At 38.2% G+C, this 15,268-nt stretch overlaps 1 protein-coding gene across 2 annotated transcripts in view; it reads left to right on the forward strand.

Annotated features, from left to right (window-relative positions):
• Positions 1-15,268, forward strand: part of fgf14 (fibroblast growth factor 14) — a 93,911-nt gene that overhangs the window by 53,958 nt on the left and 24,685 nt on the right. The window contains exons 1-2 of one of the 2 annotated variants that reach the window (XM_086090948.1): positions 3,949-4,601; positions 14,321-14,431. In XM_086090948.1, coding sequence (XP_085947074.1) covers positions 4,409-4,601; positions 14,321-14,431 — 304 coding nt within the window. In that variant the 5' untranslated portion in view covers positions 3,949-4,408. Of the gene's footprint in view, positions 1-3,948; positions 4,602-14,320; positions 14,432-15,268 lie in introns of those variants that run through there. The other variant, XM_086090946.1, reaches the window with a different exon arrangement.

Genomic DNA, 15,268 nt, shown 5'->3' on the forward strand with positions numbered 1-15,268 from the left:
ATGAGTTTGGGGGCAACATATGTGTCATTTTAGAGTTAGTTGTCACAAACACAATTCCGTTGAGTAAATTTGAGTCTACAAAGAGTGGGAACAAATACACTCAGTTTTAGACTAGGCTAACATTTACACTTGGAAGAGAGTAAAATAAAGAAATGAAAAAAATAATAAAAGTAATTTAAGGGTTTAGGAACAAACTCTGAGACTGCCACTCGCACTGTTACCTGAGCTATGTCCCTCCTATTGTCTGCTTATCTACAAGAGGAGACCAAAAACATTGTTTTAGAGTTAGGAAGATTCCAGCTGACCTGAGTGATACTAACGCACAACAGGAGCTGCGTGGCTCGGGGAGTAGACCGGCTGTCTCCCAAGCTGAAGGTCGTGAGTTCGTTTCGTGACTTTATTTGATTTTTTACAAGTCTTTATTTTTCTCTCTTCCAAGTGTAAATATTACTCTAAAACTGAATATTTTTGGTCCATATCTAAATAGAGTCAAATTTACTCTTCGGAATTTACTGTGTATGGAAGAATAAGTTAATAGTAAATGGTACTTCATTTATATAGTGCTTTTCCACCCGCAAAACTTTTTACATTTGACTTCTCACTCACCTACTGATGACACAGCATCAGGAGCAACTGGGGGTTTAGCATCTTGCTCAAGGATATTTATTTGGCATGGGATTGAACCCACAACGTCTGGGTTGGGACTGAGCCACGCCACGCCAATGAATATGGAATGTTGGTTTTCGTATGCCAGAATTACATTTGAATGATGTGACTGGAAAAAATTGGTTTGTGATGCTTTTTTTTTTTTTTGTAATTCAATTTAATTTTGAATCTTGAGTTTAAGAACGGTTAACGGGGCATTTGAGGCTGAGAGCCACGGACTACCTGCCAGCAGTTCTTAAAAACTTCTATCATTCTAGTGCATGTCACATAATATTTGATGGTCAACATTTTTCCAATGGCTGTGATTGACTTTTAGCCAGTTTGGGGTGTACACCGCCTCCTACCCATAGATTACTGTGATAGGCTAGTGGTTCTTAACTGTGGTTCGGTGAGCGAGTCTCAGGGGTTTGGCAGACGTCAGATTCGTGATGATACGCCACGCTTGGCCATCATTGGCTGAAGGGGATCACGCTATTGCTTGGCTTGTTTGCGCTGCAGGGAATTTGGTGTGCTCAGTTGTCGACTTGTGGCTGCTGTGATTGTGTTTTCTATATTATTGCAATCCTTTCATACTAATTATGTCGAGCAGAGAAAGAAAGTGGTCGGAGGAATATATGTCCAATATGAACATGAATTCACATGTGTAACGTAATGTATGGTGTTCCTCAGGGTTCGATTCTGGGGCCTTTGCTGTTTTCATTGTATCTGCTGAACCTGGGTTTCATCTTAAGAAAATAGCGGTGGTCGTTTTAGAGTGCACTATAAATATAGAGTTAGTTAGTTTCAAAAATCCAGTGAGACAACTTAACCAATGGTGGGCAAAATGTCACGTTTACCCTGACTATTTGATTACTTATGTATAATTCCTCTTTGACACAAAATATGAAAGTGACATGAATACAAAATATGTATCTGAGATTTTGATCCATCTGGTATGAATTTTGTTTATATATGATGTAGTGATTCCAAGAAATATGTAAAAAACATCAAGCCCCAGTCTCGACTACTTTTTCCACATGAAATGATGTTGCTCACCTACAGTCCTTGGTTTTGACACCTATGTTTTAAGGTGTTCATGTTCAAACCCTAATTGCTATGTGCTTGCTGTGTTCTCTCTTGGGTTCAAAGCTGAGGTGAAATATCATGTCTGTCAGTCCATGTCATGAAAGGTCAGTCTTCCGCTTGATTGCTTGTATCTTATTGCTCCTCTTCCTTTTTGCCGCACCAAGGCAAGCAGAGCGCTCTGTTCCGGTATGATGAGACGAGTAGCTCGTCCACATAGTGCCTCTGTCACGGTCTGACAGTGTCCGCTGCTGGTTGCAGCCTTTTACTGCATCCTCCAGTTGATGCAGCATTGCAACCACTGCACGTGTTTAAGTAAAGAACACGTGAAAAACGGTCTACTGTATGAGTTTGCTTGTGTGAATTTTAATTCTCTTATCAGCTATGTTCAGCTTGATGTATTTGTTTTAATCCCATCTATCTCAGGGAGGAAATACGGTATTTTCCCTAATGAGGATGGATGACTATGAATGAATGTGCAGATGCTCATCCGTCAGCTCTCGCCATCCAATAATAGTACAGCTGGATTCAACAGGTGCATGTGGAAACCCCCGGGACAACCCCTCCTTCCCTCGTCCTCTCTCTTTGCAGCCTAGAGCTTTTAATTACAGATACAAACAGCAGATGGCTCTCTCGTGTTTTAATTTGGATGCTTGTGATTTGTGATATATATATATATATATATACTGGCATTGGAAATAACGGCATGTCAGCAAATCACAAGCATATATATATATATTTTTTTTTTTTTTTTCTTCTTCTATTATTCTACATTGGTATCATTACTGAGTGGATGTTGCTGTCCATGGTGCTGAGGGGGTTGAAATAAAGGTCACATAACTAGATGCAAGGCCGTAGACAACAACAGTGTCTCCCAGTGGTCCTCTGTTTGTTTATGATGTGCCATAAAAGTTATTAACTGATAGACAATGTGCAATGCAAGTTCACTTGCATCTGCGATAGTGTCATCGTTGATACAGATGTAACAATATTGTTACCATTATGCTAGCATTTCATTGATTTACCATACATATGCCTTTTATGTATGGGTGCATTATAAGCATTAAAGCTATCTAATGCATAAAATTTAATTTTGAATCACTACCGAAAAATGAAACTGCACACTCCGTCCTCACGTACACGATGCAAACATGATGTCACGTCCACAGACAGAGGGCAGGAAATTCAAACCCGAATCAAGTGTGAAAACTTTTGGCCAAAGGCTTGCAGGTATAACCACCGTGAACAGTTAAGGTGTTAATCTGCTATGATTAAAATATGTTTGAGTAATAAATGATCAAATAAAAAGACTATTGTAAAGATATTTTTGGGCAAATTCCTCCATAAGGCAGCTTTAAAGTTCACAGTTCAAACAATTAAAGCACAACAGTTAAGGTGTTAATCTGCTATGATTAAAATATGTTTGAGTAATAAATGATCAAATAAAAAGACTATTGTAAAGATATTTTTGGGCAAATGCCTCCATAAGGCAGCTTTAAAGTTCACAGTTCAAACAATTAAAGCACAAGATAGCATAATGAAAGTTTAAAAAAAAATATGAAAAAATAAAACAATTTGTAGTACGAAATAAGTTAATTTTGGTGTATAGCATCATTTATCATACTTTTATAAAATATAAATATACATATATATTTATAATTGTAAAACGTTTGCACTATTATATCGTTTAAAAATGTGACATTGGAGATCTTATATATAGTGCAGCAGAATTATTTCATGCTAAGTGGTTGAAAACAGAAAACTCCTTCTAAATACCCCCCCCCCCCCCCCCCCCCCTTCTGTTCAAGCACCTAAAGCGAGAGGGGGAAAGGGTGTGTGTGACTTGTTGAGTGCATAAAAAGCAGCGACTTCCGGTCTATCCAAATTCGTGCACCTCAATTTAAACTCGAGGGTTATTACGTCCCGGAGTTTATGCGCACATTTTAGTACGCAGCCTGTCACTGTGCGCACACGTCGTCTGTACTGCTCTGGGATCATCTTGTGTGGTCTTCTATTATTTCATTTATCGTTCTTCTGGGTACGTGGTTTTGTCGCATCGGAACTTCTGCGTTCTGCGAACTCCTGAAAAATCCCATGGCAAGTTACGCATGCACGTTGCATACGGACGTGTTGCTCCGGAACAAACTTCAGTCCCCCTAGCGGCTCTTTGTGTGCACATGCACGAGCGTCACTTAAACAGCAGCGTGAACGCGCGCGCTCGGCTGACAGCAGGAGGAGGAGGGAGGACAAGCCCGGCTTGTGAAAAGGAGGGAAAAAAGGAGTGCATTTGCCTCTGAGCACGCTGCAAGCCACAACTGGACCTTTCTTTTTCTTTTTAGTATTAAAAATGTGAATCTCGAGTAGTCTATTGGATACCTCTTTCAGGCAACGTGAGTTCTTCTTCAAGACTGTTTCTTCCCTTCATGCGGAATTACGCACGATTTCCTTGATGATAAACACACTTCATTTTTTATCATGTAATGTTCGGACAGCAAGGAGAGTTCTTATTATTTTTAATAAATAATAAAGTGACATTGGACACTATACTGGACCGGAGCGGACCGCTCACGCCGCCACCATGCCGGGACCGTGACCCGGTGGCCGGGGAGGGGAGCCGTTTCGTGCGCCTACCGCGGGACCCGGAGCGCCTGCCGGCTAGAAGGGCTGCTATCGGGCAGCCATGGCCGCTGCCATCGCGAGCGGCCTGATCCGGCAGAAGAGGCAGGCGCGGGAGCAGCATTTGGACCGGCCCTGTACCAACCGGCGCCGGAGGAGCCCCAACAAGAACAAGGGGCTGTGCAACGGAAACCTGGTGGACATCTTCTCCAAAGTGCGCATCTTTGGCCTCAGGAAGCGCAGACTACGGAGACAAGGTGCAAGTTTCGGCCACGCAGCCACTGGTTGATTGCCACTCCCTTTACAGGCGACACATGTTCACGTTGATGCGTTTCGCGCGTGCGTAAAAGCTGATCAAACACTGAGCACGTTTGCCGCATGTGAAGCGCTGTCATGTCCTGCATGCTCCGCTCTGGACGCTATACGATGATATTGCAACATTTTCGTAATTATATATATATATATATATATATATATATATATATATTAAACATGCATATAAAATCATCTATAATACATGATCCCAGGCATATGTAACTGTTGAATATGTGTAGAACCAATACTGACAAAGTCAAACAAATTTGCCTAATTAAATGGGGAAAAGTAGCCTATATTATAAACACATAACACAAACTGCTATTTATATTTTACCACCAGAAATATACATCGATATTTACTTTGTGTTGTATTGTCAAAACCTATCGATATTTGACGTTGCTGTATCAAGAGGTAGCCTAATGCTACAAAATAAAAAATAAATGACTTGGTCAACGTTAATATCGATATTCTCCACTAAACAATATAGGCTATGTTCGTGGACAGTTTACAATGGTGGTACTTAATTTGGTGTACCCCCTTACCTATGCTAGACAGGTGGTATCAGCCTAGTATTTCACAGCAAATGCATGTTATGTGTCATGGGATGTGTTGAAGGGCATTTGATCCAATCTGAATGTTTTTTTTCTGATAAAATGTGTCCAAATGCAAAACATAAATTCACTTCAGTTAGCTTTCATGACCCAATCATCAGGTATCGAACCTGTTGCTCCTCGCGTGCGTTGTATCTCCGTTTTATTTTGAAGTCAATGTCATTGCAATGTTGTCCTCCTGCTGGAATGGAGGAAGCCAGGGTTCAAACGATGCCCTCACAGGGCTTAAAATGGCTTTTCTCTGAGAGTTTATGTGCGTTTATGTATGTGTGTGTGATGTCAGATAGGGGACCCATCTGGAGACGGGTCAGGGTGCTTCAAAATGGCAGATGCAGATTGGTGTCGTCCTCTTGTCACCTCAGTGCAAAAGCCTCACCCATCGAGATTACGTGTGTGTGTTTGTGCGGGTACAGATGTTGCACTCATCTGCTTTTCATTTCAGCGTCTGGCTGGAGACCACTACAATCACCACACACCGTTTTTTTAACCTAGTTTTCACTCTCTATTCATGCACAGTTTTTAACAGGAGTTGTAATAATTATCTTATGCTCCAATCAGGTCACAGAGGAAATATTGTAAATATAAATAATTTATTCCAGGGTTAAACTGTGGCCATTAGAAAAACTTTATACAGTGTTTTAAAGCAAAATAACATTTCAGCTAATACAGCACTTCGGCTTAACTTTAAAGACATCCTTAGAATATTATGTACCATTTTTGATTTTCAATACATTTAGGGTTAAATAATAATTGAAAATGTTCATTCCCACATTCATCTTGACATAAATCAATATGATCCTTCATACCATCCATCCATCCATTTTCTTAACCGCTTAGTCCTCACAAGGGTCGCGGGGATCCTTCATACCGTTAGCCCAATAATATAGTTTCCTAATTTTTTGGAAAACAAGAAAATACATATTTTTAACAAGTATGTGATTTTATTTATTTATATTGCAATGGTAACTTTAAGTAAAAATTGTGCTTTTGGCAATTAATGCTATAAGGCTAAATGAAATACAATATATGTCCAACAGGTGGTGCTTCCATTTAAAGCACTGAGCAAAATGTCTCCTAATGTGCCTGGCCACTATGTTGGCCATCTTATGTGCCAGGGGTCTCAAATTTGCAGCCCAGGGACCATTTGCAGTCCACGGGGTGATATTTTGCAGCCCCCTACTTGACATCAAACTTTGATGTTAGAGCAGCCTCCCACCTTTTTTCTCACCCTGGGAGTCTTGCTTTTTTTTTTTTTTTTTTAATCACTTATGGGCTACCATAGCTCAGGCTGATGACAGCTTTTGGCCAAACGTAATTCTGAAGTGACATTAAGTGGAAAGAAACGATATCCTGTCATCTGTCATGTCTTTTTCAAATCATGCCGTCAAGAAAAAGGTTGGCGACGGCAAGAGCTAATTTGAAGAAAAAGAGGAAAGGGAACGATTATTTTCTTGAACACAGGGGCACCCTGACATGTCTCGAACGCACAGAGAAAGTTTGCGGGGCTCAAGAAATCAGACGACATGACTCAACTAGACATGCTGAGGAGTATGCAAAGTACCAGGGAGATGATCTTCCAATCTTGTTCACGTTCTGAAGAACCGTTATAATAAAGATTGAGGAGATTGAATTAGTTTAGCTTTTTTGAATAGGTGAACCCCTAATTTCATTTTTTTATTTGTTATACAGTGGAACCTGGACTACCTTCCTTTTGTTCCAATTTTATAGTCACTATAAAATCACTGTATGTGGTGATTCTTTCTGTTCCCCATGTTTGTTTCTGCTAGTCGGCCATATTGGAGCTTCTTTTTTTTTGTGTGCGGCAACATGGCTGGAAAAGAGCTGAGTTTGAATTTTGCTTAAATGTCTGGATCATATCGTACTTTATTTTTAATATGTACTATATTGGAATGTGGTCAACCTCCAAATTGTTCAAATTGAAAACAAATCTTATTGCTTGTTAGCTATATTTGTGGTGTTTCGGAGTCCATGTTTGTCAGTATGTGCATGAAAATCAGGATTTTGATGTTGCTGGAAAGTAATGAAGTCAATATACTAAACGTTTTCATTTTTTAAATGCAATTTATTACGAATTTCCTGTAAAAATACATTGCACTATGTAGTATTAGTATTAGTACAAAAATAATTGGTGTACTTGAAGCTTCCCCTACATATCGGATTACTGATGAGCAAGAAAAGATTAGCATCTATTGATTAAGACTTTTATTTTTTTTTAAGGCAGATTATATTTAATTAGTACTGTTTAATTTAACCAAAAACTACAAATTTCCCTGCATATTCTGGAGAGGTACCTTGTAATTCACAATCCTGCTCCACTTGAGTAATCACATTGGTAGCTATTTCTATATTTTTTCTTTCTAGCACATCTGATTTCTATAGCGTCCACGAGGTTAACGATCACGCAGATTTGGGAGAAGGATTAGCAACATCTAAATCCGATTACACTCACCACACGGCTGCAATATAACCGCTGTTATGATCTGGCTCAATTAAAGCCGTAGATTATTAGATTATGATACGTGGATAGGAGCATTCGATTAGCTTCTGTGGTGCACGCTTCCTTCCCGCAAAACAGCAGCAGCGTTCCAGATCTTGTTTACATCAGACATCGATCAGACATCAATTGATCACAATCACAATCACAATCCTATGCATTCATGTGACACACAATGTGCGAGGTCGCTGAGGTCAGTGGTCTTGTCAGTAGACTGATCCATCCATCCATCCGATACTTCAAATGATGCTGTTGTCCAAAACAAAGCAAGAATATGATTGATTTGAAGTGATATCAGACTAAAGACGGCAGACATTAAATTGTCTATGAATGTAATTTCTGGTTGGTCTACTAACCACAATTACAAGCTGACCTTTCTCATAGGTTCAGGGTTCCATGCCAAAGCGAGAACCCTATTGATTTGAATAGAAATCGTTTTCATGCTCAGATCCACATTGAAATAAATATCCCTTGTCAGCACTCTGCCAGACATCATTATAAACTAACCTTCAGAGGTCAAAGGATTATAGGCCTTTGTTAAAGCAAGAGCACTTGATACTGCTAGCCGTACTTTCAACAGAAATTCTACACTGTATGGCTCAAATCAGTTGATATGCGTTCTTTGTCAGGTTCTTCTTCAAGCATTGTTTTGCTGTAAAAAAAACAAAAACAAAAAAACCACTGGATTTTAACAAATCTTACCCAAGGGATGTGAGGTCGCTGAGGTCAAATCTAGGATAAATAGGAAGCTATTCCTTGGCCACAATTTACCAGTCATAAATATGAATGGTCTTCTTCAATTTTGAGAAGATTGTGGTTCCCTCTTGACCTTTTTGACCTTGCTTTGGCAATTGATATTTGCAGTTGCTATGTTGTCGTCTTCGCCGTTGGGATCCAACAATCACCTGAATTGTTAGGCAGTGCTTCAACTTGTTGCTTAAAGTTGCTTGCATATTATCTAACAAGATAATTGTAGCTAGTGAAAATGCTGAGTGGCTAACAGAGGTGGGTAGAGTAGCCAGAAATTGTGCTCAAGTAAGAGTAGCGTTACTTCAAAATAATATTACTCAAGTAAAAGTAAAAAGTAGTCATCGAAAATCACAAGTAAAAAAAAAAAGTATTCTCTGAAAAGAATACTCAAGTACACTCAAATCTACCAAAAAAGGGTTACATTTGACCAATCTAGCTGGTAGTTATGTATCAGACAGATCCTTTGGTTAAAACGACCACTCTAGAATGGTACGTGTTTTCAGCCAACATATATTGGTGATTGGGCCAACCAATACAAATTGGTCATTCTGACCAAGAGATTGTTTAACCTGTGTTAGAGGCTGACATTTTTTCGGGAATCCCGCGTTCCGCGAAAAAATACCACTGATTGTCACACCCACCTAAGTGGGGTGAAAAGTGTTCTCTGCAATTGACCCATTCCCTGAAGGAGGCAGTGAGACACACGAGGGTCCGCGTTCGGGAATCATTCGGTGATATAACACCTCTATTCCAATCCATATTGCTGAGTGTCAATTTAAGCAGGCTGGGAAATGGGTCCCATTTTTATGGGCTTTGGTATGACCTAGTCAAGGGTTGAACCCATAACCTCTCATTCTCAGGGGAGACTCTCTACCACTAGGCCACAGAGCTGGTCTTACCTAGTGATCTATCTAGACACACATTTCCATCACTACAATTTAAAAAAATAAAGAAATCATATATTATGTCAAACGATATTTTTTTTTTATTAGATTGATCACATCTTAGAATTTTGATTAATCACGATTAATCGCTCAATTAAAAAGGCTTTTTTATCAACATTTTTGCCCGCCAAATTTAAGGAGCACCTGTTATGTGTTATTTTTTTCTACATTTAATGTTATGAATACGTCTTCAATATTTGTTGATCCACTGCACACGCTCATCCTCCTGTTTTTCTAATCAGTTAATTACTTGCATAATTTAAAATGGGAAAAAAAATGATCCCGATAGTTTGACATGAACAAATATTCTGAATGTCATACGCAAACATTTATTAAAAGCTTTACTTGAATGCATGTAGTTATGTTTATTGCTCAAACACAACCTATTCTACCTTGAACGGAACCATCCGCTGTCAGCTAAAGGATCATCTGCGGTCAAAAATAAAAGTGTGATTAATCTGCGTTAATACATGATTAATGCGATAATTTTTTTAGGATTTAACTTTGATAGCACTAATTATAATATATTGTAATCACTTATAATAATTAATAAATACATTTAGAATACAATACATGAATACAATAAATATATTTCCAAGTGATCTATCTAGACTTACTTTCCATTGTAACCAATTTTATTATTAACTAATAAAATTGTTATGCCCATAACCACCCGGAATAATCAATGTCTGACCAATCTATTGGTTAATCAAGCCAATATGAGCTTAACCCACTACATAGTTTTTTTTAACCAATCCATTTTAGAGTGTACTGAGTAACTGCTTGAACATGAAGTCTGATTTATTAAAAAACACACAACAACTATGTCATCAAATAGACAAAAACATAAAATAATGTGCAAATGCTAGCATCTTCAAATCACCAAAAACAAAAAAAACTAAAAAACCTTTTGAGCACGTCGTGTTCTAACTTCTGCCTGGGTGCTAAAGCAGGCATGCGCAATGAGAAGTGTCCTCTTTTTTTTCTCTTTTTTTGCTTGTTCCAGAGCTTAACGATCCACTTACAAGTTAATTGTTTGATTGACGCTAATATGCGAAGATGACGCTTCCTCCAAAAGCGAACGGTGGCGCGCGGGGGAAGGGGCGGGAGATTAGGGGGTTAAACAGGTCTCTATAAAGCCTCGGTACCCATCGTCACATTGAAGAGCCGTTCAAAAGACTCGATTCTTTCGTGAATGCTTTCACACAGTCAGTCAAGTGGAGCGCTTACGTGAAAATACGCTAACTTTAATAAATGAACGGGGCGGCGGGTAACGACTCTAGCGTAGTCCAATATAGCGGAGCAAGAGTAGCGTTACTTCTTCACACATCTACTCAAGTAAAAGTAAAAAGTATTGTGTGGTAAAACTACTATTAGAAGTAAAAATGTATTTAAAAAGTTACTCAAGTATATGTAATGGAGTAAATGTAACTTGTAAATACCCGTCTCTGGTGGCTAGTAACAGAGAAGTAACAGTGGCTGGTGAGCAAAAAAGTTATTGCCAAACCTCGGTTAGTCATTATCCACAAAAGAAACCAGAACATGTGTCTGTGTGTGTCGAGGTAAAATTGGCACATCCGCTATGCTACAGCATAAATCATCAGCTTGTTCCCCAGGGAAAGCCAGACAGTTTGACGCACGCACACACACACACACCCACACACACACACACACACACACACACACCCACACCCACACACACACACATGGAGAGTGAACAAAATCAGGAATGATCTCATTCAAACACGTTAATGTTCCATGCTTGTCTGAATGAAGACGTCCACAACTCAAACATCCATTGTTCGTTTTGTCTTATTTCCTGATTTGTGCAACGCGACACACTGATTAAACGCAATATGGATAAGAAAAAAAAAGGACACATGTTGTGATAGATGACGTGTTGATTTATTTTCAATTCATGGAGTTGCCCTTATGGTATTCTGGTTAATATTGCGTTAGTGGAATATGAGTTAAGCAGCAAAATCCAGCCGTTTTGATCTATCTCAGTGGGCGGCCATTTCGTCACTGAAGATGACGTCAATGTTGCTCAGGTCTCAGGTAACAACCAATCACAGCGCAGCTTCAGAAAACAGGTGAGCTCTGATTGGTTGTTGCCTGAGCAACTGTGATGTCATCTTCAGTTGGCAGCAAGTGGCAAAATGGCCGCCCCATTAGATGGATAAAAATGGCTGCATTTTGCTGCATAACTCATATTCCAAAAATTTAATATCAATCAGAATGTCATGTTTAGACTAGTGAGGTCACATATAACATATTGTCAAGAAATGTTTAAGGTTGACTTCCACTTTAAACTCATTCACTGCCATTGATGGCTATAAACGTCAAAAAAATCTTTTGAACTATTTCTATTAGTTTAACATTCCCCCCCCCCCACTTTTGTTAACAAAAGTAAAAAACAAAACTATAAAAAAAACTTTTAGTGTACATTTAGAACAGATATAAAATGTGTGATTAATCGTGAGTTTACTAGTGAAGTAATGCGATTAATTACAATTTAAGCATTTTAACCACCTGAAGCCCCAAATTTTTAATAATCTTTTCTTTTATTTAAAAAAATAAAATAATTCCCTCCCATTGATGGCTATAAAAGTCAAAAATTCATTTTAACTATTTCTATTAGTTAAACATTTTTTTCTCCACTTTTGTTAACAAGAGTATGAAAACCTAGAATTTTTTTTATTGTCCATTTAGAACAGATGTAAAATGTGTGATTATTCGTGAGTTAACTAGTGAAGTCATGCAATTAATTAAGATAAAAAAAATTAACCGCCTGAAGCCCCGTATTTTTAATAACCTTTTATTTATTTTCTTATGAATTTACGGCAGTGAATGAGTTAATATATGTTTAACATAATTTTATTTTATTTCTCGCATATCCACACATAGAGAACTATTTTCGTAGACAGGCACACGTGGTGGTTTTCATAGTTTGTTATTAAAGCAGGAACTTGTATTAGTTTGCTGGCTTTAACCAGGGTGTGCCCAATTTTGTTGTCTTGTTTGGAATAATAAACTGGCCTTTCATGGTCTTATAATTAAATTTCATGTCGCAAATGTGGTCACTCTTTCCAAAATGGTTGTGTAGCCAATGCTAGCATACCGTATACCTCAGATGAGGACACTGCACAGGCATGTCCAGAACAGTTGCTAGATTAATTTAAAGGTGTTTCCCTTATGGGGACCTAATTTTCAGTCCCCAGACTACAAGAGGACCCCATGAGCGATGGGGGGAACATATCTGTCCCCAGTCTGTGATGAACACAAATGCACGCAAACACACACTACTACTACAACACATTACCATTATTTGATGGCAGCATAGAAAATGGCATTTTCTCAGTTATGTATACATTAAAGAATATCCAGTAGTCCATTTTGACTTTTCATTTTAAAGTTTAGTATGTTTGTTTTAGTAGTGAGTTTTTATTACAGAATAAATACATCTTTATCTTGAATTGTTAATATACTTATTCATTTTTTTCATGTATTTTTTTTTCATTTTTATTATTTAATATTTAATTATTTATTTATTTCGAATTTTTTCACTCCATTTTTTATTATTGTATTTTTTTATATGTAGCTTATTTTTTGTCTGTTTTGCATATATTAATGTTAATTATGGGCAATATATTTGGTTGTTTTGATTTGTTGCCATTTCTTCTTTCTTTGTGTTCAGTTCGTTCAACAGTCTTCTGTCCAGGTGTGCTTTGGAGAATGCTTTACTGACAATTATCCTAGAATGGTGTGTGGCCAAGGTCATTGTGACCTCCAAACACTATTTTTTTTAAATAAAAAATTGTCAACTGCCTCCTGATTGGTTAATAACACAGTCTAGTATTTCAGTAGAACATTTTTCTTTGCCTCTGATGCAACACTTAATTTATGTATCTAATATATCAGAGGTGGTGACGAAAGAGTGACTCATGATTTTGTCTTATGTTAATTTGTGTATTTGGATAAGCTTACTTTGTCGCCATGGAAACGGTTGTGATCCATCTCAGGGTGCGACAGGTTGCTTGTATCAGGCGGGTGGGCACCGGCGAGTAGCAGAAGGCTGCAACAGGAGCTTGCTGTCGTTCTCCGTCTCTTCATTTCTAAGATGGGTGCTTGTGATGCTACTGTTGCTGCTGCAGACCTTGATCACCTGCTTTCTTTTCTGTCTGCAAGATGGATGCGTCAGCAGCACAAAAAAAAAAAGAAAATGGAAAGTGACACTGAGATTTAAGTTGCCCTGTGTAATAATTGCATTCTAGAATTGTTCTCTTATTCACTCCGCACAGGTGAAATACATTTAGTTATACATAAAATCACAACAAAAATCACTTCGCATTCACTTTTACATACATTTGCACATTACACATTGTTGTGCTTGCTGATATGTGCCCCCACCCCTCTCTTCCCACCTGTCTCCTCTCAAGGAAAGGTCTCCAGATTGTTCCAATGTCATCAGCCAACATATCAGCATCAGAAAGTGCCTTGGGCTGTACAATGACAGCAGGGAAATATAGCATTTCCGTGTCCCCTGTGGCCATGTTCTATACTTTTTACACCTGACACACACATACACGTACATGGTGGTAGGTTTACACTCAGGTGAAGTTCACCTCCTCGGAGGCTTTGTGGCTGTCTGTGCAATAAACGTAATGTTGATGCTGTGTGACCCACCACACATTAACTCACAAAAAAAAAATCATACTCGAATGCCGTTGATATCTTTGAAGTATCTTTAAATGTATTTCTTTAGCCATCATGTGTGGAAACATGCCTGTGTACATTTAGGTGGAGCTAATCTTTTTTATTTATTTTTTCCCCTGCAGATCCCCAGCTCAAGGGTATAGTGACCAGGTTATATTGCAGACAGGGCTACTACTTGCAAATGAATCCCGATGGCTCTCTCGATGGCACCAAGGATGACAGCAGTAATTCCTGTGAGTAGTCGACTCATTCTCTAGCTGTCGTGGTGGTCTTATATGGAGAAAAATATGCCCCCCCCCCGCCCCGCAATTTCTTGGAATGGCAATGTTTTAAATCAAATAGGAAACACAAATCACTGATTATTTTATTATACAACATAACTTCAATATAAATTTAAATCATTTCTTAGATTCTTCTTCTTCTTGAAAAAGAATATTTTCTTGACAAGGGGTTCATTTTAAATGTATTACTGTATGGCCATACATTAGATGGAAAGTCAAAGAGTTGCTTGGGAAATGTGGTTTTACTTTACTTTACTTTGTTACACAATACGTTCTTCTTTTTTTAACCTTGCACTCAACATAATTTTCATAATACTAAAACGACTCAAAACTCAACTCTAATTAAGCATTTAAATAATAATAATAATAATAATAACACACAAAGCTAATTACAACTTACTGAATAATTTATTTTTATTTTTAAAACAAACAAAAAAAACAAGCTATCAGTATACTGAAAAATCCAAAAACCTTATAACCTTGATTCTGACGAGGCACTGGGAAAATAAAATTCACTTACCAGGCAGAATTACTAATCATCACCGCCCTACAGCCCAATTTATATTAAAAAAATGCTAGACATATCATTTGAGTGTATGAATTTTGAATCTGTCAGCGCAAGAACAACTTTTCCCTTAACAGTGGAGCATAATTTCAAAAACCAAAGTCCAATAATTGTCAAAGGTCTGCCCAGGCCAGGACAATTCCTGGTGCGCCACCAGAGGGCGCTATTTATTTCGGGCCGCGTATATAAAGAGTGTCACAATCCTGTTTGCATACTTGTTCAAA

Source organism: Leptonotus elevatus, chromosome 12 (genome assembly GCF_054856555.1).
Source record: "Leptonotus elevatus isolate MCC_2025b chromosome 12, RoL_Lele_1.0, whole genome shotgun sequence".
Classification (NCBI taxonomy): domain Eukaryota; kingdom Metazoa; phylum Chordata; class Actinopteri; order Syngnathiformes; family Syngnathidae; genus Leptonotus; species Leptonotus elevatus.